We start from the raw sequence: 21,531 nt of genomic DNA on the forward strand, positions 1-21,531 counted from the left end.
AGGAAGACAGAGCAGAAGCAGGGAAGGAATGCTAAGTGATGTGGGGATGGTGTTTATACTTAAAAATGCCTTTCCTTCCAAGTTGCAGATTTGGGGCTTTGGGGTCTTTTGGACTGAAGAGAAAGAACCGTAGTTTTATCTCTTAAGCGTCTCAGCACAGCCTGGGGAGGTCGTGGAATATCAGCAAAATGCCCATGGCAAGTTTCTAGCACCAATTCCATACTTAGGGTCAGCCAAGTTTAAAAGAAAGCCTGCAGAAAGTGGAAAGAAGATGTAAGTGTGGAGGAAACCCTGGTGAAGAGTCCAGTGAAACAGAAAGAAGGGAGAGATTTGCTCAGTCTCCCCACCCTGGAACACGCTCCTTTGAGTCATTTGTTTACATGTCCTAGCAAAGTCAGAGCAGGGGGGTGACAATCTTAGTCTCCACCGGTGTCCCTGGCTAATTAAAATCAGCCAAGAGTCAGATGGCTGAGAAGAAAATTATGGAAACGAAGTATTTATTATTTTTCCTGAAAAAGATGGGGAAAGAGTGCCCACGAGAGGGATGTTCATAAGCAAATCCTCTGCTTTTTGCCACGCCTTTTCTAAATAACAAACCCTGTTTGGCAAACAAAAACAATTCATGCGAGCCAGAACTGCCTTTTGAGAACAGGTTTAATTCTGACCCAGAATTACAATTTGAAAAATCCTATCAATTCCACCACGCAATTCCTGAGTAGGAACTACTCAGACTTTTTTCCCCCTTAACTTCTTCTGAAAAACCAAATTGGCTTACTGTAGCTGCATTTAGCTGGGAAGTAAAATGCACTTCTTTATCGTTAACTACCATAGAAAAAGCACACTTAGCTTGCGTCTCAAGTTGTCTTCGGTAAAGTCTATTTTGCTTGCAGTAGTTGTATTTTCCCGATTTCTCTTCCCCGAGTTCTGCTCTCTGTGGAACGCCATTAAGTCTTGTTTTTCCCCTTTGACTTGGGAGCACCGGGCCAACGGAAGCCTCGCAGGTGCAGGCAGTCGGCAACGTTGTGGGCGATGTAGTAGAGGTTCAGCATGGCAGCTGGGCTGAGAATGTCCACTTCCGGTTTCTTCTGTTTCTTCCCGCGAGATTTGTCCGGGCCTTTTCCTTGTTTCCCTTTACCTGGCTTTCAAAGACAAGTATATTCACAGGGCGTAAATTAGTTTTTATAACCTTGACATAATTTTCAACATTTCTTATTGAACTGAAAGGGGGGTGGGGAGGACTCATGAAAGGAAAAAACCGTAACAATAATAAAGACTTTTGCTGGGAGTGGGAGAAGTCACATGCAATCGAATTCAACAAGTGAAGCACCCGGATTAAAGAGAGACCCAACCCAATGTAACAAACAGGTGGCCCTTGTCTGCATTGATTTGAACAAATTCTAAAAAGACATTTTTAGGCAATCAGGGAAATTTGGTAATCTCAAGGAATTATTAATTCTGTTAGGTGTGATAATGGCTTCTATTGGGTCATGGAAGAAAATGTTTACACATTTCAGTGATGCACACTAAAATCTGTGGAAATGAAATGAAAGAAGGCCTCAGATGTGCTTTAAAATACTGCAGCTCCGGGGGCGCCCAGGTGGCTCAGTTAGTTAAGCATCCAGTTCTTGGTTTCGGCTCAGGTCATGATCTCATGGTTTCTGGGTTCGAGCCCTGTGTCAGGCTCTGTGCTGACAGTACACAGCCTGCTTGGATTCTGTCTCCCTCTCTCTCTGCCCTTCCCCTGCTTGCTCGCTCTCTCTCTCTCTCTCAAAAATAAATAAACATTAAAAAACAACTTTTTTAAAATAAAAATACTGCAGCTCCCCCTTGCACCCCACCCCACAGAAGGCCAGATGAAGCCAATGTGGCAAAATCCTGACAATTTTTGAGTCCGAGAAATGGATATGTGGGGAATCATTTTACTATTCTATTTTTGTGTATGCATACAATCTTTCGTGATAAAAATGTAATTAAAAGTATTAGCTAATCGGGACGCAAACACACATTTTGCTTGGCATTTCTTATGTTGTAGTCCCCACCTCATTAAGTAGTCGTGAGGGCGGAGACATGAATGTAAGGCGCTTAACGCAGTGTTTGACTTCAAGGAAACAATAAGTGATTGTTTCCATCACTTTATCACCACTAACCCCCTGAGCTGTATTTTGACGGAGAGAGAGATTATTTATGTCTTCAAAATGGAAAAGTGGAGGCTCAACAAGGCCACACTGCAAACCAGTGTCCAGCAGCCCAGCACCTGTGCTCTTGCCATGACTACACTGCCAGGCCGGTGTCTTTTGGGGAGAGGAATGGATCCCATCCTAATCTGGGAATAAACTGTCTGAAGTTTTGCTACAGCCACACAAAGCTGAGTTGACTCCTCATGTCCTATGACCCACCCATACATACAAGAACAGAAGGAAGTGTATTATTTAGAAAGTGACTCTTCTAGGCAAGGGAAGGGAGAGTGTAAGTTATCAAGAACATCCGCAAGGGCTAAATGTTTGTATAAAATAGATGTTATGTTGATAGCATCTCACTCTAAAAATGTCCCAGGCTAAACAAGGAGGAACACAGGCAATGTGTTAAAAAACACTAAAATACATTTTTGTTAAGTGAAATGGAATACACTCCTAGATAGAAAACCCAGGAATAAAGAAGTATCTTGCAAGACAGTGGCCTGACTTTCAGGTGGAAATCCAAATTAAAAAACAACAACAACAACAACAATATGAAAACCCATATGATAACAGTACCTCCTGGTAAAACATCCCCTGGGGGTGTAGGATGCACGTTGCTATAAGCTCCTAAAAATTCTGAGTCTTGGCTTTCTTTATGATTTTACACTTTTTTGCATGTCAACCATACGACTTACCTGGAATAACTGACAAAAAATGTGTTTTAATCTCTAAAGTGGTTTGATGACTAAAACTCGCACAAAGGTTTGATATGTTTATTCAAAGTTCTCATCTCTCTGTAGAAATTGGCTAACTGACTCTAAAATTCATATGGAAACGCAAAGGACTTTGAAAAAACAAAGCTGAAGGACTAATTCTACCTTGTTTCAAGAATTACTATAAAGCTACAGTATCCAGACAGTATGGGATTAGTGTCAAGATAGACACATAGATCAATGGAAAATAAAAAAGAGACCAAAAATAGGTCCACACATATATGAACAACTAGTTTTCAACAAAAGTGCGAAAGCAATTCAATAGGACAAGGACAATTGATGAGAGACAGATGCAGAAAAATGTTCTTTAGCCCAGAAGGCTGACCTATAGCCTGCATAGTTCTGATAAGGATCAAATACACACTGGTTGCTCTATTCTTTTTTTTTTTTTTTTAATGGTTGCTACATTTTTAAAGGGTCTCATGACTGCCTAGGAATCTCACCAAGAGTTAATATCAAGCTGAATAATGCACACAAGAGAAATCTTGCGAAAGTAGTTTTACACGTAGAATTTGAAGAAAACATTTATGACCTAATACTCTCTGCACATACCCTCCCGTTTGAGCACTAAGCATATAACCACCAACTTCATTCAGGAAAAGTGCAGCTCTTCCTGCCTAAGGGTCCTGTCCCATGCTACTTAAATAAACTTACTAAGTTGCACCTAAAATGTCTCAAGAATTCTTTCTTGACCGTTGTGCTCAATGATCCCACAACAATAATTTTTTCAACAAGTGGGGCTGGAACAATGAATATCCATTTGCAAAAAAAAAAAAAAAAAAAAAAAACCTTAATCCAATGTTTTTACCATATACAAAAATTAACTCAAAATGGCTCATACACTTAAAACCAAAAAGCAAAATGTCCTAGAAGAAAATACAGGGGAAAACCTTTACGACCTTTGGTTAGGCAAAAATTTCCTGGATATGACACCAAAGCACGATCCATAGAAGAACAAATTGATAGAGTCACCATCAAAATTAAAAACTTGTGTTCTTCAAAAGATATTAAGAAAATGAAAAGCTAAGCCACAGACTGGGAGAAAATATTTGCAAATCATGTATCTGATCAAGCCCTTACATCCAGAATAAAGGACTTGCGAAACACAGTAAAAAAAAAAACACAAATAAACAGCCCCAAAACATGGCCAACAGATCTGAACAGACACTTCCCCAAAGAAGATATACAAACGGCTGATAAACACACGAAAAGGTACTCAACACTAAGTCACTAGGGAAATGCAATTAACACCCCAATGAGATATCAGTACACGCTCATCCAGCCACGCTCATCCAGCCACGGATGGATGGAATGGATCCAGGCATTCCACTGCGAAGTATTTACCAAAAGAAATCAAAGTGCGTATCCATTCTAAGACTTGTACATGGAATGTACATAGTAACTTTATCTGTGATAGCTAAAAACTGAACACAGCTCAGAAGTCCATTAGTGAGTGAATGGATAAACAAACTGGGTATAACCATACACTGGAATACCACCCAGCAATAAAAAGGATTAACTATAGACGCATGCTACAACATGAGTGAATTTAAAAGGAATTGATTGGCTCAGTCGGTGGAGTGTTTGACTCTTGACCTCAGAGTTGTGGGTTCAAGCCCCACGTTGGGTATAGGTATTACTTAAAAAATAAAATCTTGGTGGGTGCCTGCGTGGCTCAGTTGGTTAAGTGTCCGACCTCAGCTCAAGGTCACGATCTCATGGTTTGTGAGTTCAAGCCCCGCACCAGGCTCTGTGCTGACAGCTCAGAGGCTGGAACCTGCTTTGGATTCTGTGTCTCCCTCTCTCTCTGCCCCTCCCCTGCTCATGCTCTCTCTCTCTCTCAAAAATAAATAAACATGAAAATTTTTTTTTAAAAATTGGGGGCGTCTGGGTGGCTCAATCAGTTGAGCATCCGAGTCTTGATTTTGGCTCAGGTCATAATCTCATGGTCGTGGGATTGAGCCCACCATAGGGCTCTGCACTGTCAGTGCTTGGGATTCTCTCTCTCTCCCTCTCTCTCTGCCCCTCTCTCGCTTTCTCTCTCAAAATAAATAAATAAACTTTTTCTTTTCTTTTTTTTTTTTTTTTAATGAGTAAAGGGCTGATTACAGAGGAGCACAAGGAGACTTTCGGGGGTGATCAACATGCTTGTCATCTTGATTGTGGTGATGGCTCAATGGGAGCAACAGATGCCAAACTGATCAAATTGTCCGTTAAAATATGTGCAATTCACTGTGCATCATTTATACCTTAGTAAATCTGTTAAGAAATTATTGTAAGCGAGTGAAAACTTTCAGTTTCTCAGCTGGTTGGGTTGGCTTAATACAACTCCATGGCCCTTGGTTGTTCCCAGTCGCAGAACACATAACTCGTGACTTGAAACTCTCCAAACTGCTTAACGAAGACCATCTGGCTCCAGCCACACTGGCCCTCCTTCTAGTTCCCTAACCTGCCCCGCTCCTCCCTGATCCCCCTGATCCCGCCCTGTTACTTCTCTTCGTGTGGGGCTCTGCTCAGATATCACCTCTCTAGAAAAACCTCTCAGATACTGTACCTATATTCTATCTATAACTAGGGTGACCATATAATTTCTTGCCCAAACCAAGAAACTTCAACAAACATAAACTGGGACTGTCCAAGGCAAGCAGGGAGGGGATACAGGTGGTTCCCAGCCTCCCCCTCAGCACTGTCACTTTCTAGCTCCCTACCCCAAGCACACTCCACTATGTCATAGGGCTATTTTGTTTATTTATTGTTTGTCTCCTAACCAGAGGTTTGTCTATGAGGTCACCACTTGAATTCCCAGGGCCTAGACCAATGTCTGGGACGAACAGATACTTGCCGAGTGAATAAATTGCAACTCAGATGTAATACAGTCCTAGGATTTAGAAAGCAAACGTAGATAGCTGCTTTTCTGAATTTTAAGAGGGGCTCCTTCGTTCATTCGACAAATATTTAACAAATATCTACTGAACACCAGGACCTGCAGTTCTGGGCTCCTGTCTTCATGAGGCTTACTCTCCAGTGAGGGAGAAATTACAAATACGTTCACTCCCTCTCCCGTGAAGGAGAGGCCAGGTTATCTGGCATTCCGATGACACAGGATGGGCAGGGTGTGACCCAATCTGGGACATGAAGGGTTCCTGAAGAGCCGCCTGTGGGCTGAGGGGCAGGGACTTCCCAAACAGCCTGTGCAAAGACTTTGAGGTTGGAGGGCACATGCCAAACTGAAGGGACCTCACAAAAAAGGTCAGTGTGGCTGGCCTATAAGCAACCATGATGGGGGGCGCCAAGTGAGAGGAATTTAGGCTGGAGAGGTAGGCAGTGTGCAACTCTGGCCTGCAGGCCTTTGAAGCTACAGTGTTTGACCTTTATCTGAGGAGCAATGGAAATCCATTAGCTTAAATGGCTTTATTGAACCGTTTTTGCTTCAGTTCCCTGGGCTCTGAAAGAAAATGACAATACCAACCATGCGAAGTAACCCGGGGGATGACACAGTTTAAATCAAAAGACATCTATTTAGGGGCGCCTGGGTGGCTCAGTCGGTTGAGCGTCCGACTTCGGCTCAGGTCATGATCTCACGGTTTGTGAGTTCGCACCCCGCGTCGGGCTCTGTGCTGGTGGCTCAGAGCCTGGAGCCTGCTTTCTGTGTCTCCCTTTCTCTCTGACACTTTCCCGCTCATGCTTTGTCTCTCTCTGTCTCTCAAAAATAAATAAACATTAAAAAAATTTTTTTTAAAGAAATTAATTTTAAAAAAGACATCTATTTAGTGCTTTTACGTGCAATGAAGTAGAAGGAACACAGATTTACCAAACACCTTTCTATACTACAGTCAAATGGGGGTGAGGACTGAGGCTTTCCAAGGTGAAATAGGTGAAGCTCTGTGAGGCATAGAGGGTCATAGATACTTAGGGGGCAATACGGCAGCAGGAGGGCCCATCTTGGAGAAAAGTAGATCTGTAGCTTGAGATGGGGCAGGAGGCTTCGAAAAGAATGTGGGTCTAGTGTGGAATGTGTTTTTTGTTTTGGTTAAAGCAAAGAATATGGGAAATAGAGCTCAAGAGGTTGAGGCCTTTTTACCCCGAACTCTGAGCAGTACTTAGTTGAGCAGACAGTAGAAATTCCTGAGGACGTAGTGTGGGGGTTACAAGGTCACAGCCATTCTGGGACCATCAACCTGGCATCCAAAAGAGATGGAGAGCCCTGGGACAGAGGTAGTGAACTGCTGCTGGAATCCAGGTAGGTGGTAAGGAGGGCAGGACTTGGCCAGTGGCAGAGAGGGTGGGAAGCAGGTCGAAATGACTGGATGAGGGCTGATGAACGGTAATGTTTAGGAGTTTGAGGCCAGGAGAATGAATATGCCATTGGAAAATGCAGAGAAGGTAGCGGTTAAAAAGGAGCTGGATTTTGAACACAGTTGGGAAATGCTCTCTGGTGGAGAGATCCAGTAGCAAGTGGGAAATAAGGTTTAACATTTCAGAGTGGTTTGGCTTAAGATGGAGCTCTGTGAGCCAACGACTTGGAGGGGAGATAGAAGTTTAAGGATGTTGCAAGCCTTCCCAGGCATAAAATGCAAGCATTTCCTCTGCTAAAGGTTTCCTCCAAAGTCTTTCCTCAAACTAGGGTTGGAAGAGAGACTCACTCCTTAGAGCCGGCAGTCTGGATCGCACCAGGGCTCATTCTCTACTTCTTAATCCGAAGAGAAGAATCCCGCAAGGGACCCCAGAAGGCAGCGGCAGCAGGAGGTAAGGGCATGGGCCAGTCGCTGTTGCCACGTACTGGCACCCTGGGGTTTCACAGCACTGCACCAGCCTCTCTTTATTGCCCACACATATGATTACGAAAGTGGCTCAACAGAACCAAAGAACGAAACCTCACAAAAAGAGGGCTCAGGCTGATTCTGCTTGGCTGTCCCCTGTGACGCGCGCAGACCACCTGGGGAACCCGTCTTTCCCATCATCCTTATACCCCAAGTGTTCAGATCACTAGGTTGGACACCACCCACAACGACAGGAGACGAAGGCGCCAATCTCGTGGCGCGGGTAACAAATCTTGCTAAAGCGTGCCTCGATGAGGCAGAACGGTATTAAACTAATCTGGCGAGAGCCTCGGTATCTCTTATACTTAAATAAGACGTGTATTACCATGGTAATTCCTCAGTTGAGCAGGTGAGTGTGGCATGGGTTCCCAATCCTGAAATAGAGAGCCCGGTTCTCCGCATCACTTGGAGGCGGCACCCCCGCTCCCATCGCTGCCGCACACCGGGCTGTCTCCGCACTCCACAGCGAACCTCCGCGGGTCCGGGGCCTTGCCACGCTTCTCAGGAGCCCCAGACGTTCAGGGGAGCCCAGCGGGGTCAGGGGGCAGCCAGCCACCCAGCTGCCGCCACGCGGAGCCTGGACACCCACCGCACGGAGGCCGCTGACCGCGCGACTCACGGCGAGCACGCCCCGCGGGCTGGGAGCACCGGGCTCACGGGCGCCTGCTGGCCGCGCGCACGAACACCCGGCGCGGCGCGCCGCGTGGGGCGGGGCGCTCAATGTTTACCTGTTGCCAGGACACCGGGGCCTGGCGCCCAGTCTTGGGGCCTCACCCGGCAGTCCTAGCGCGCAGGCGGGAGTGGGCGCCAGCTTTCCGGGGAGCGCGCGGCTGGCTGGGCCACTTCGCCTCGAGCGACGTTGACGACGGCTGCTAGTGCCCGGAAGCCCTGCCTCGCGCTGGGGGGCCTGACCCGGCAGGGCAGGGACGCGGGGCGGGTGTGGTTCTGGCCTTGGGGTGGGCCGATTCTTCTGTTTGAGCTTGGCCTTGGAGAAGTCCTCGAAGAATCCATGACCTGTTTTGGAAAATGAGATAAAGCCTTTGGAGGGTTGAAGTGAGAATAACATGGGGGGAATGTTCAAATAGAGCCTGGTACAGGTTCCAAGAGAGAAGAGGCCTGAAAAAAAAGGTTATTAGGCCCCAAATGGGAGTCAAGAAGGCTACAGTAGGTGCAGTTCCACTGCCAAACTTGTGAGTTCATCCCGATATACGTCTGTGTTCTCCACAGCGAGCAACCTTTCTTAGACTCATTTTTTTGTAAGCTGCAGCAGAAGTGAGAGACACTAATGGAAAAATTGTCATGATTCGGTAGGAAGTATTATCCCCTTCATTCTATCAACCGGGGCGACTTGTTCTCATTGACGTCTGAGCCTAAGTTAATTGTTGCTCCCCACTTCCCCTACTCCTGGTAAGTCTCCCCACTTGCTTCTGACATGTGCGTCATGCTCCTTGCTCATCCAGACCTCAGTCATCTCATGTCTATCTGCCTCTTGCTGCACTCCAAGTGTTGGCAGATTTCAAAGTCCAGTCCTTAGTTCTCTGCTGTTCCTCAGTGTCTCCTCACCTGATGGCTCACCTGATAATGTCAGTGACTACCTGCCTTGGAATGACACAGCCACCGTCTGAAAGAATGGCCTCCATCTGAGCTCCAGTCTTCAGGCCACACTATTCCCTGGATTTAGGGCATCTCTCCCTCTGTCAGCCTCTCCATTTCCATTGTCAGTGGCAACACTACTCTCCCAGTCTCTCGCCCTTTGTCATCACTAACTCCTGTCTCCAGTGAGGAGTCCAAGGCCTCAGCATCCTTTGTAAATTTCTTTTATGGATCCTCCCTTTCACATTTTTATCATTCTAAACTAGACCTTAAAGGACCTTCATCATTTCGTATTGCAAATAATAGCAGTGAAGGAGCACTGATGTCCAGTGCTGAGCACTTTGCACACATTATAGCATCATTACTTCACTACAACTAGTGTGATAGTTTCTGTTATGTTCTCCAGTTTGCATGAAGTCAGAGAGAGTAACTTATCCAAGTTCCCACAAGCAGAGTCAAAGCCACAGGGGCGCCTGGGTGGCGCAGTCGGTTAAGCGTCCGACTTCAGCCAGGTCACGATCTCGCGGTCCGTGAGTTCGAGCCCCGCGTCCGGCTCTGGGCTGATGGCTCGGAGCCTGGAGCCTGTTTCCGATTCTGTGTCTCCCTCTCTCTCTGCCGCTCCCCCGTTCATGCTCTGTCTCTCTCTGTCCCAAAAATAAATAAAAAACGTTGAAAAAAAAAAAAAAAGCCAGCAATGTCCGTCCGTCCAGCTGGTACATTAAACACTAAAATCATTCAGGAGGGCACCCCGGGCTTGAGGCCAAAAGATGTGGGTTCAAAACTTGGCCTCACTACTTATTAGTTCTGCAATTTTGAGCAACTCTCCGAGCTTCACTTTCTTGCTTTGGGTTGCTGTGAAGGCGGTATGATGGAATGAATGTGAAAAAGCTTTGTGAATTCAAAGTATCTCCAGTAAGCCTTGCTCTAAAGGACATAAATTTATTCCCAGGTTAGGGAAAATGGAATGGGGAGAGGCTGGTAAAAAGGTACAAACTTTCAGTTGTAAGATGAATGAGGTCTAGTGTATAATATGGTGACTACAGCCAATAATACTATATTGTATAATTGGAAATTGCTCAGAGTGGAACTTGAGTGTTCTCACACACACAAAAAGCGAGGTGATGAATGTGTTAACTCAGTTGTGGTAACCCTTTCACAATGTGTGTCAAATCATCACGTTGTACACTTTAAATATATTGCAGTTTTGTCAATTATACCCTAATAAAGCTGAAAAATAAAAAAGCATGCCAGTGGACAGGCAGGACATAAAATGAATGGTCTAGTGACAATCAGAACGACTTCAATGGCAGCACCATTTCCCATTGACCAAATGGGTGTTCAGCTTTTGCACCAGAGAAAGGCTTAGCACTGACCTGCAGGGAGGGGAGGAGGGCTGCTGAGGTGTGTGGCTGAAAGACTTTGTTATATAACACAGTGCAGGCTGCTCTTAGAATAAAAAAAGTCATTGACAACATATGCATTTTTCTTAAATACCAGTCCACTTAAGAATCATTTAATGATTAGGACTTAAGATAGATGTGTTTCTTCTGTAAGAACTGAACAAATCTTCCTGTGTAAATTGGAAGATGAGTTAAATTAAGATCACCATTCAAATTCACATTACAATAGCATTACTGAGGTATCTGGCTTGCTCAGGCAGAAGAACACGTGACTCTTGGGGTCGTGAGTTCGAGACCCTTATTGGGTCTAGACATTATTAAAAAAAAAAAAAACTTAAAAGAATAGCACTACCTCATTTTATCTGTTTATGAATATATATCCTTATGTCTTCTTTATAAATAGTAATACAAACTGTGCTGTTCTTTTAAAAAAAAATAACATTACCAGAATTGAAGCATGCATTCTTAGAACACCCAAACTTAGAATATTCTATCATTATCTTTCTTAGAAGTTGCATTTAAAAATTCCCATTTCCTACTTTCTACTCTAGTCCCTCCCTCTCTTCCTCCTTTCTTTTTATCTCATTAAGTTCAACAGTATAGCACTGCATTCACTTCATCCTTTATAGCCATAATATTGAAGAGGAAGTTACAGGAAAAAAAAAAATTCTTTGTAGGTAATTTCCTCTGGTCAGCCGCTAGGGTCCCAGCAGTGAGAACCTTGGGGTACAGTAAAGACCAGCTGGAGCGGATTCAGGAGACAAAATTATCTAGAGCAGGGGTCAGCAAACTCAGTAACTATTTTAGGCTTTACAGGCCTTCTGTCCTCTTTTGCAACTACTCTGCTGATGTAGAATGGAAGCATTTATAGACAACATGTAAACGAATGAGCATGGCTGTATTCCAATAAAACTATTATGGAAACTGAAATTCGAATTTCATAGAATTTTCATGTGTCATAAAATATTTTTCTCCTATGGATTTTTTTTCCCCCAACGATTTAAGAATGTAAAAACCATTCTTAGCTCATGGGCTGAATAAAATCTGTTAGTGGGCCAGATTTGGCCAATGGGCTATAGTTTGCTGATCCCTGATCTAGAGGATTAAAAGGCTATTAATTATTCTTACTGAGGGATTCTTTGATAGGGAGGGGAATGAGGAGCCCGACACGGGGCTCTATCTCACAACCCTGGGATCCTGACCTGAGCCAAAATCAAGACAATCAACTGAGCCACCTAGGCACCCTTAGCAAGCATTATTCTAAGCACTATATGCGCACTGACTTATTTAATCCTTACAATTCTAGAGGATAGGCAGTAGTATTATCCCTATTTTACAGATGGGGAATCTGAGGCAGAGAGAGATGAAATAACTTGTCACTCTTCACTCAGTTACTGGATGCAGAGCCTGTATATAATATCTCACCAAGTCAGGTTCAGCACCCTCAGTCTGAGCCATTATGCCGTATGGCCTTTCTGGGTAAAATATCTCACATCTTACCGTGAAGACATATTTTCACAGGCGTCCACATGGAGGATCTTTGTCCTGCCAACTCCATTAAGCATTTGAACAAAAAGTTACAGAATGTTCAAACTAATGTTTCCTTTTGGAGGCAAGGGGACAGATGGTATTGTCATATTTAGTAAGGAAGTCACTGTCACCAAAGGTGTTTGAGCAGAGATGGGATGACTTTTGTACTCTTGTAGTTCCTCAGAAAGACTTTGGTTATTTCCTGTAAAACATGTACAAGTAAAAATTTTAAATACTTGCTTTTTGAAATTTAAATCTGGCTAATTACTAAAGGAGCAAACAGCCTGAAAACCTCCCCATAGCCCACTCAGGCACAATCTCATTACATTTATAGGATCTGGGAGTCTGAATGGCCAGAGGAACTGCTGGTCAGAAATTATATTTCAAGTTGCTTTGAGCTATTGCTATGAGAACTGAGTAAATTTCCCTTAACCTCATCCCCCCCCACCACACACAAATATGGATGCATGTGTGTGTGCACACACACATACATTTACCCTTTCTTCTTAGCTGAAACATACTTTAAAAAGCAGTGTTAGGGAAGAATGATTTCATTATTAGATATATTGAAGTTACAGTAAGACAATATTCATAGGGAAATATAGGTCTCTGGAATAAATATGAGAGAAGCAAGTACAGAACAGAGTATGTTGTGCTCCCATGATCTAGAGGATTAAAACTGTTGTGGGGAAGAGACGGGTATTATCACGGGACTTTTCTGAAAGGATCAAAAATTGAAAAATAATATACTGATTACTTCTGGGAAATGAGGTAGGGATCTGGGGTGGGATGTTATATTTTTTCATTGTGTACTCTGAAAAATTACTTGACCCTTTTACATGTATCTTCTTAACAAAAACACCAATAAATACCTAAACGTATTCTTCAATTTTACACCTGCTTCCTCATGTCCTATCCTCTACCTAAGCTTGCAACTTTCTATACTTCAATCTTCTTTGACTACATCAATAGCTGTAAGCATTTTTCAAATAAAAATAATTTTCTTCAGGTCTTGCCTTACACCTCTAATAATGATAGAAAAGGAAGAGTAAACTAATCAATTTTGCTGCTACGTGTCTCATGAGTGTTAGTGGGTATAGGAGGTTGAATGGTGGCCTCCCAAAAGATATGTCTGTGTCCTTATCCTTGAAACCTCTGTGAATACTACCTTATAGTAAAAGAGTGAATATTACCTTATATGGCAAAGATGTAATGAAGGATGTTGAGAAAGGAAGCTTATCTTGGATTATCCTGACGGGCCTTAAATTTAGTCAGAGGTATCCTTGGAGGAGAGAGGCAGAGGGACTTTTGAGAAGGAAGAAGCAATGTGACCATGGAGGCAGAAACTGGAGTGACATGCCACAGGCCAGGGAATGCCTGGAGCTGTCAGAGACTAGAAGAGGCAAGGAAACAATAAGAGCCTTTGGAGGGAGGGAGTCCGGCTGACCCCCTGATTTCAGACTTCTGGCACACGGAACTGTCAGAGAATCAATTTCGTGTTTCACGCCCTGGAAACTTGTTACAGCAGCCCTAGGAAACTAACACACGGGAGAAGAAAAGTACAATTAATAGCTAGTGTTAGTTTGGATTCCACAGATGTATTCATGTTTCTTCTGGCTCATGTAATACCATAAGTTGATTGTATTGAGGTAGTTAATTCTGTTGTAGACATTTCAGTTATTACTACTGAAACCATGACGTAGTGAGATTCCTGTTTGTGAAAATATTAAGAGACTAGATAAATGTGAAATGCATAGGGGATACTAATCAAAATTCTTGCATTTGATGGACATTGTCCTAGATGATCTCTGATCCCTTTCAACTTAAGAATACATTTCCAGGGGCGCTTGGGTGGCTCAATCGGTTAAGCATCTGACTTCAGCTCAGGTTATCTCATGGTGCGTGAGTTCGAGTCCTGCAACGGGCTCTGTGCTGACAGTTCAGAGCATGGAACCTGCTTCGAATTCTGTGTTTCCCTCTCTCTCTGCCCCTCCTCTGCTCTCACTGTCTCTATCTCAAAAATAAATAAACATTGAAAAAAAAAAAGAATACATTTCCATAGAAAATTTTCCAAATATTGAGGCTTAACATTTTTTTTTTTTTTAAATTTTTTTTTTCAACGGTTTTTATTTATTTTTGGGACAGAGAGAGACAGAGCATGAACGGGGAAGGGGCAGAGAGAGAGGGAGACACACAGAATTGGAAACAGGCTCCAAGCTCCGAGCCATCAGCCCAGAGCCTGACGCGGGGCTCGAACTCACGGACCGCGAGATCGTGACCTGGCTGAAGTCGGACGCTTAACCGACTGCGCCACCCAGGCGCCCCAAGGCTTAACATTTTAAGGATAACATTAGAATAGTCAAACATTTAGAAAATGCATTCACTTGGAAAAGGTGTCTGGAGATATAAGGTACTCAGGACTTACCTTCTATCAACATTCCACACCAGGACTTCTGAAGGAATACAAGCCTACTGAAAACTCATTAGTTGGAAAAAACAAGTAAAATAAGGTAACTCCTATGTTTTCCCAAAATCACCAGTTAGGACTTCCCCATGCCAACATTTCCAAAAGTATTTGCATACTGCCACCATATAAATAGCTCATCGTTGAGTGGTGAGATTAGGGAGTTAATTTTCTTCACTATTACTATATTCTTTTTTTTTTTTTTTTTTTTTTTTTTTGGTTGACAGAAAATGGGAAAACAAGAGGTCCAAAGGCAGACAAAAAATTTCCTTTATGTACAGATAATAAAATCATGCTGTAGACATTTTTACTCTAAAATGTATTTTTGAGGTCTCTCATGTTAAAAAGCATCATATGAAATATGCATTATAAAATATGTATTAGTATTAAATACATGTAAGAAGAGTAGTAGCTGCTCTAAAACCTACTGGAATTTTCATACAAGTTGTTTATAAATTCTATAATATTTTGCAAAACATTTTTATTACACAAAACATTTTATCATACCATTACAGAAAAGTTTGGCTTGGAATTAAAGGTAGAGCAGATATTAATTGGCCATGCCCAGTGTTTCTGGAACAGTGACAGGACTTTCTTTGCCTCTGCAAATCACCCTAAACACACTTAGCACCTAGCTTCTCAGAGCGCCAAAGTGTTGCAAAATTCATACTTGACCTGGCCTGAATGTTAAGGTGGTTACTTATCTCATCAATAATAGCATTGAGGGGCACCTGGGTGGGCCAGCTGTTAAGCGTTCAACTCTTGGTTCAGCTCAGGTCATGATCTCATGGTTCATGGGTTCAAGCCATGCACTGCGTTCCACACTGACAGTGTAGAGCCAGGCTCTCTCTGCCCCTCCCCGACTTGTGCGCTTGTGCACGCGCTCTCCCTCTCTCAAAATAAATTTTAAAAAATTAATAGGATTGATGAGATCAAGGTCATGAGTCTGACTGTTGTATGAACGTCATTTTTGTTCCAGAACCATAGCTGCATTTTTAGTCTCAGCTAGTTTTATCGTAAATGTGGGTCATCTTAAGGCCTCGAGGAATTTAAACTCACCACAACTACATGTGGGAGAAACAGAAACCATCAAAACACTCATTTAGAGAACTGTCTTTATTTATTTTTTTTTTAATTTTTTTTCAACATTTTTTATTTTATTTTTGGGACAGAGAGAGACAGAGCATGAACGGGGGAGGGGCAGAGAGAGAGGGAGACACAGAATCGGAAACAGGCTCCAAGCCATCAGCCCAGAGCCTGACGCGGGGCTCGAACTCACGGACCGCGAGAACGTGACCTGGCTGAAGTCGGACGCTTAACCGACTGCGCCACCCAGGCGCCCCTAGAGAACTGTCTTTATATAACAAAGATTATTGGTAGGTGGAAGAACGGGGGGGAACTACGGACACAAAACGTTAAGAAAGTCACAACTGAAAATATCAGCATAAAGCACTGAAATGGGTGGTTTCAAATGCTCACTGGAACGCTGTTGAAATTCTCAAGAACCTCTAAGAAAGCCCTACCACCGATCTCAAGAGCCCACTGAGAAGCTGCTGTGACTATCTACCCATATGTCTGGTCGCAACTGCCTTCTTGTAGGTAGAATATACTTCTCTGGCCCAATGTTAGGCTTGTCCATGTGAATTGTTTTTTGCCAGTGGAATGTGAGCAACTTGACTTATGCCACATCCAAGCACAAGCTTTAGGCACCCTCCAGGTCCTTGCATAGTATGGTTTGGTGCTTGCTCCTGCCCTTTAGCATGAGAATAGTACTCCCAGGTAGGAGCTATTCCATGCCAGCTTCCTGCCAGGATGAGAAGAGTCTAGCAGAGCTGCAGCTGATCCCTAGACCCAGGAACAAGAAATAAGGGTCTGTCATAAGTCACTGAGATTTTGCAGTTGTTTGTATTAGTCTACCCCCAAGGAATACTACACAAGATTTTATATGTTCATCCTCTTTATGTATTATTCCTTTCATATATCCATTTAAGGTTCTTTTGTCTTGAAGAATTAAAGACCAATTTTTAACTCCAGTTCAATTTCTTTTTATTAAAGTGCTTTAGTAGATAAACAATGTTAACAACAATTAACACAACTTTACTGAAATACTCACAAATAAAAATCCTCTATAAATCACTCAAATAATGTTCTTCTAAGTAGTAACAGTAATCACCATTAGAGGCTAGTTAATCTGAATTTATTCCTAACCACACACAAGGGTTCTCAGATTAGAAGATTCAAATCAGTTTAACATATGGGGCTGGCTATCAATACCCTGAATGCTATCCCAGCAAGTCAGCGAAAAAAATGTTGTGATTGGAAACTAATCACTTTTCTTGGTGTCTCAGTTTCTCCATCTGCACTGAGAATTAATCTTCCCTTAGAGAAGATTTGTAAAAAAAAGTATGAAATGTTAAAGCTTAGCATACTTATATGCCTCAGAAAGCATTCATGTGCATATTTTTAAAAGGGCAACTTATTTGTTCTTGACACAAATTAAATACTATATGGCTTTAAGAGAAATAGATTGATGACTGCTCTTTCCTTGAAAATTGTCTTTTCAGTTGAACCACACTAAAATAGATTAATAAGGTTCATATATGATATGCTCAGTAAATTATTTTGATTGCAGTAAGGACAGCTGTCCTATTTAGGTAAACTTTACAAATTGTTTTAAGAAGTGTCATCCATTACTTAAACATTCTTCATGACCTTTCCATAAAAACAGAAAGCTGCTACCCTACAGCACAAAGAGGCGAAATCCAAGTTTTGGTTAGAATTCTGGTTTAGTTCCTTTGGATATCATTGGTAACTGTATCATGACTTCCAAATGAGACTGTGGTTGACAGAGTAAATAATCATATTTTTACTAGACCTCCGGTGCAATTTAAGTGGCCTGGTGCTATCATAAAAAAGATTCAGTAGTGTCTGTATCAGTAGGGAGGGCATTTAAAATAAAAAGCGTGAAAATATAGATAACATAACTGTGGGGACAGAAGAGAAATAAAATGATCCTGATTGAATCAGGAGCTTTTCTAAAAACCTTGTTTCTGTTGAGAAGTATGTGATTTTGCTGTAAAAGAAGTTTAAAGAGGTTGGTACATCAACCCCTATATTTTCAAAGAAATGTGCAATACTTTTAGATAGAAACAGTATTGCTAAATCTCCACATGACACTTTGGAACCACTAGCAGTAAAAAGGGAAAAAAATCATTAATCAACATAGGAGATGAAAAATGGTAAGCTGTGATGCTCTTGCTATTCTATTCAATTAAAAAATAAATCGATCACGAGCACAAATGGACATGCCATCTCAATAAATAAAACCTCCTGTAGTTACTTGTCATTTAAAAAGTGAATTGGATGAAAAGGATAATTTTCTACAGTGTACTCCATCATTTGAAGACTGAAGTAGTTTCAGAAAAACATGATACATCCTAAGAGGAGGCCTATTTCATATTGGCTGTGGCAGAGCACTCCATGCACTATACAGGAATACACAAAAAGATAATTTCCAGATTCAGCATAGATCTCTTTGGGAGTAGAGAAAAAACACTTTACACAATATGCCTTACTATAACATGCAGTACTTAGGTAATAGTAAATCATCGTCCTCCACAAAGAAGGTGCAGGTGCTCTAAAATCATCTTTGAGATAATAATTTTAGAAAGAGGTGTCAAAATTTTAAATTTAAAATACAGACTTAATTTCAAAGTTGGTTTTGCCAAACCTCTCATAAGTCCTTGGAATCCAGCGTGAGCAAGAAGGAAATGTTCTCCCTATTTCATGACTTGCACCTCCCATTACCTACGATGAATATCATGAGTCAAATACCATAATAAACTTATTCTCATTCTTGGGGCCAGCAAAGGCTAGGCTGGTTCTAGGCAACACTAAAGCAGGGAGCGGTCCCACAAAAGAGCCTGTCCAGCACTGATCCAGCAGATTTTCAAGGGTACCTGGGCACCCAACTCACCCCAGGGCAGGTTGACCAATTTGTTGTGACTCAGGATCCTACCCTTGCACTATCTCCAGGCCCAAAGCCCCTAGAATGGCCCTGCACTACACTGGATGTCCTTGGGCTAGGCCAGCTCTCCCCTAGACAAACACTCCCAGGGCTGGAAACAAAGGCCAAATGGGCAGGGTAGGCAGAGCACCATTTATTGGAGCCAACCCCCATCTATCATATGCTTTTTAAGAGCTCAGTCAGTGATTCTGGAGCAGCTCCTCCCAACAGATGGGCTGTGAAAACACCTCTCTCTCCAGCCAGAGCTCATATGAATAGTGGAAATCCTCAGGCAGATCCAACCTCTGCCCCAGCACACTCTGCAAGCAGTTATCCACAGGTGAAAATTCGGAGTCCTGGGGTTTGTCATACCGGCGGCTGTTAAAAGCCTCAATGTTGGCCCTCAAAGTGCATTCTTCTGCTTGGAAGTCCCATGGCCTGGCATCGATGTCTGCGTTGGGAAGAGAGGAAGAAAAACATGTATACAACTCAGGACACTGCTTCTCTTATCACAGAGCATGGTCTATGGAATAAGAACAATGAAACTGCTCAGAATTTCCTTTTTAGGGGGGGCAGGCATTATACAAAGTAAGTATATAACATTCTGCCACTTTGGTTTAAAAAATACTCTTGGGGGGGTGCCTGGGTGGTTCAGTCGGTTAAGCATCCAACTTCGGCTCAGGTCATGATCTCACGGTTTGTGGGTTCGAGCCCTGCACTGGCAGCTCAGAGCCTGGAGCCTGGTTGGGATTCTGTGTCTCCCTCTCTCTCTGCTCCTCCTCCACTCATGCTCTGTCTCTTTCTCTCAAAAATAAAATAAACATTAAAAAATTAAAATAAAATAAAATAAAATAAAATAAAAAATACTCTTGTACATGCAGAGACTATCTTTGGAAGGAGAGTCTAGAAACTGGTAACAGTGATTACCACTGTGAAGGAAATAAGGCCCCTGAGAGAGGTGGACTTTTTTTTAACTGTACTTCCTTTTCATTATTTTACTTTCTTATCAGTTATATGTATTATATTTTCCAAAATAGCAATTCAGTTCCTTTTACGGAGCTTTCCTAGGGGGATGAGAGTTTCCCATTTGAACGGAATCACCAGCTCTCAAGGAATGGAAAGAGGCAGGAAAGGGGTACAACAAGGAGAATCAGAATGGACCAATTATTGAAGACTTTACTGATTCCCTGCGACTTCTGCCAGCATATGATAAATGTATGTGCCAGCTTCTGTTAAAATTATGAGGTGAAAGCTTCCATGAAGATAAAAATAGAAAACAGATAATCTGCTATCTCTATTTATCCCACTCAGACACTTATTTCAGGGCTAGAGATACATCTTTTTCAGATCTCTTATGTCCCACATTCAATGGCTTATCTTTTTTCTTTTTTTTAAGATTTTATTTTTTAAGTAATCTCTAAACCCAATGTAGGGCTTGAACTTACACAACCTCAAGATCAAGAGTTGCACACTCTACTGACTGAGCCAGCCAGGCATCCCTTAATGGTTTATCTTTAAAGGAAGTACAGATTGGGTTTGGGCTCATGATGGCAGCAACAACAGACACGTCATTTGCAGGATAAAACATTTTCGTGTTTTAAAAATCTACAAAAATTTAAATAGTTAATTGTGTTTTATGTCTCATAGAAGTTGTATCCTGGCTTGTTATCCACTAATCATATATTTCCCTTAGTTCTCTGGGTTCTTTACTGCAGCATTCTCTAAAATTCAGACAGGTTACAAATCTCAGCAAATATAAGTCATAGTCATCTTACCAAAAACTCTTAAATACAGTTAGACAAATAATGGTCAAATCCCACTACAGCGAATGTCAATAGAATGAAAAAGCTCTCCAAAATAAATTCTTCCAAACTCTAGTCAATCTATCATATCTTGATAGTAAACCAGATGTTATACTGTCTCCTGACATGAGAGAATATGCAGTTCCCAATGTTACCTAGAATATATTATGGCTTAAAAGCTTTAAACTGAATGCATTGAAACTTCAGACCTAGCTTTCAGTTTACAGATGATACCAGAGACAGATAGATAAGGTAAATGATGACACAAAGAAGCAAGAAAAAAATCCAGAAGGTGGATATTCTGCAGGACAACTGGCCTAGTTCTTCAATTAGTCAGCATTATGGGAAAAAAAACCCGAAAACAAAACACGGCTAAATTTAACAAATAAAAAGGTAGAACAACCAGATGGAATTTGTGGCCCTGGGTTGAATTATAACTTGGAAAAAATAACTTTAAATAATATTTTGGGGCAAAGGAAGAATTCTGAAATTGGACTTACTGGATAAAATGAAAATATACTGATATGGAAAGATGTAGATAATGTTAACTGAAAAAAGATGATAAAACAGCATGTATAAATTGCTTTCACTTGAGTAAAATGTGTGTGTGTGTGTGTGTGTGTGTGTGTGTGTGTATGTAAAAAAAAAAAAAAAAAAAGACCTGGAAGAATATCTAATAAGATGTTAACAGTGTCAATCTTTGGGTGGTACAAATAGGGCATAAATATTGTGATATAGTAAAGTTTTCTGGCTTGTACTTTCAAACTGCTTTTTGTTATTTATGTATGTATGTATGTAATTTATTGTCAAATTGGTTTCCATACAACACCCAGTGCTCATCCCAACAGGTGCCCTCAATGCCCATCACCCACTTTCCCCTCTCCCCTACTCCCCATCAACCCTCAGTTTGATCTCAGTATTTAACAGTCTCTTATGTTTTGCCTCCTTCCCTCTCTGTAACTTTTC

At 42.0% G+C, this 21,531-nt stretch overlaps 2 protein-coding genes across 6 annotated transcripts in view; both read right to left on the reverse strand.

Moving 5' to 3' along the window:
- Window positions 1–636: 636 nt before the first annotated feature.
- SMKR1 (small lysine rich protein 1) lies at window positions 637–9,159 on the reverse strand. Of its 4 annotated transcripts, none has more exons than XM_058724311.1 (2): window positions 8,096–8,466; window positions 637–1,135 (listed from the first exon to the last, which is right to left on the reverse strand). In XM_058724311.1, the coding sequence occupies exons 1-2, from the start codon at window positions 8,130–8,132 to the stop codon at window positions 945–947; spliced, it is 228 nt and encodes a 75-aa protein (XP_058580294.1). In that variant the 5' UTR covers window positions 8,133–8,466; the 3' UTR covers window positions 637–944. The 4 variants fall into 4 exon arrangements, 3 of the variants coding, with proteins under 3 accessions (XP_058580294.1, XP_058580295.1, XP_058580293.1); XM_058724312.1 differs by having other exon boundaries at window positions 637–1,139; window positions 8,096–8,459; XR_009260249.1 differs by lacking the exon at window positions 8,096–8,466 and adding an exon at window positions 7,594–7,813 and having other exon boundaries at window positions 1,025–1,139.
- A 7,627-nt stretch (window positions 9,160–16,786) lies between these two features.
- Window positions 16,787–21,531, reverse strand: part of STRIP2 (striatin interacting protein 2) — a 48,691-nt gene continuing 43,946 nt past the window's right edge. For both annotated transcript variants that reach the window (XM_058724314.1, XM_058724313.1), the window contains one exon: window positions 16,787–19,214. In XM_058724314.1, the coding sequence (XP_058580297.1) occupies window positions 18,964–19,214 (251 nt within the window). In that variant the 3' untranslated portion in view covers window positions 16,787–18,963. The remainder of the gene's footprint in view (window positions 19,215–21,531) is intronic.

Source organism: Neofelis nebulosa, chromosome 4, assembly GCF_028018385.1.
Source record: "Neofelis nebulosa isolate mNeoNeb1 chromosome 4, mNeoNeb1.pri, whole genome shotgun sequence".
Taxonomy (NCBI): Eukaryota; Metazoa; Chordata; class Mammalia; order Carnivora; family Felidae; genus Neofelis; species Neofelis nebulosa.

Bases quoted from the DNA above. Each gene is read 5' to 3' on its own strand.
- SMKR1 (XM_058724310.1), bottom strand. From the start codon at position 8,836: ATGTTATTCTCACTTCAACCCTCCAAAGGCTTTATCTCATTTTCCAAA. The intron at 1,140-8,498 runs GTAAACATTGAG...TGTCTTTGAAAG, and splicing joins CCCCGGTGTCCTGGCAACAG to CCAGGTAAAGGGAAACAAGG.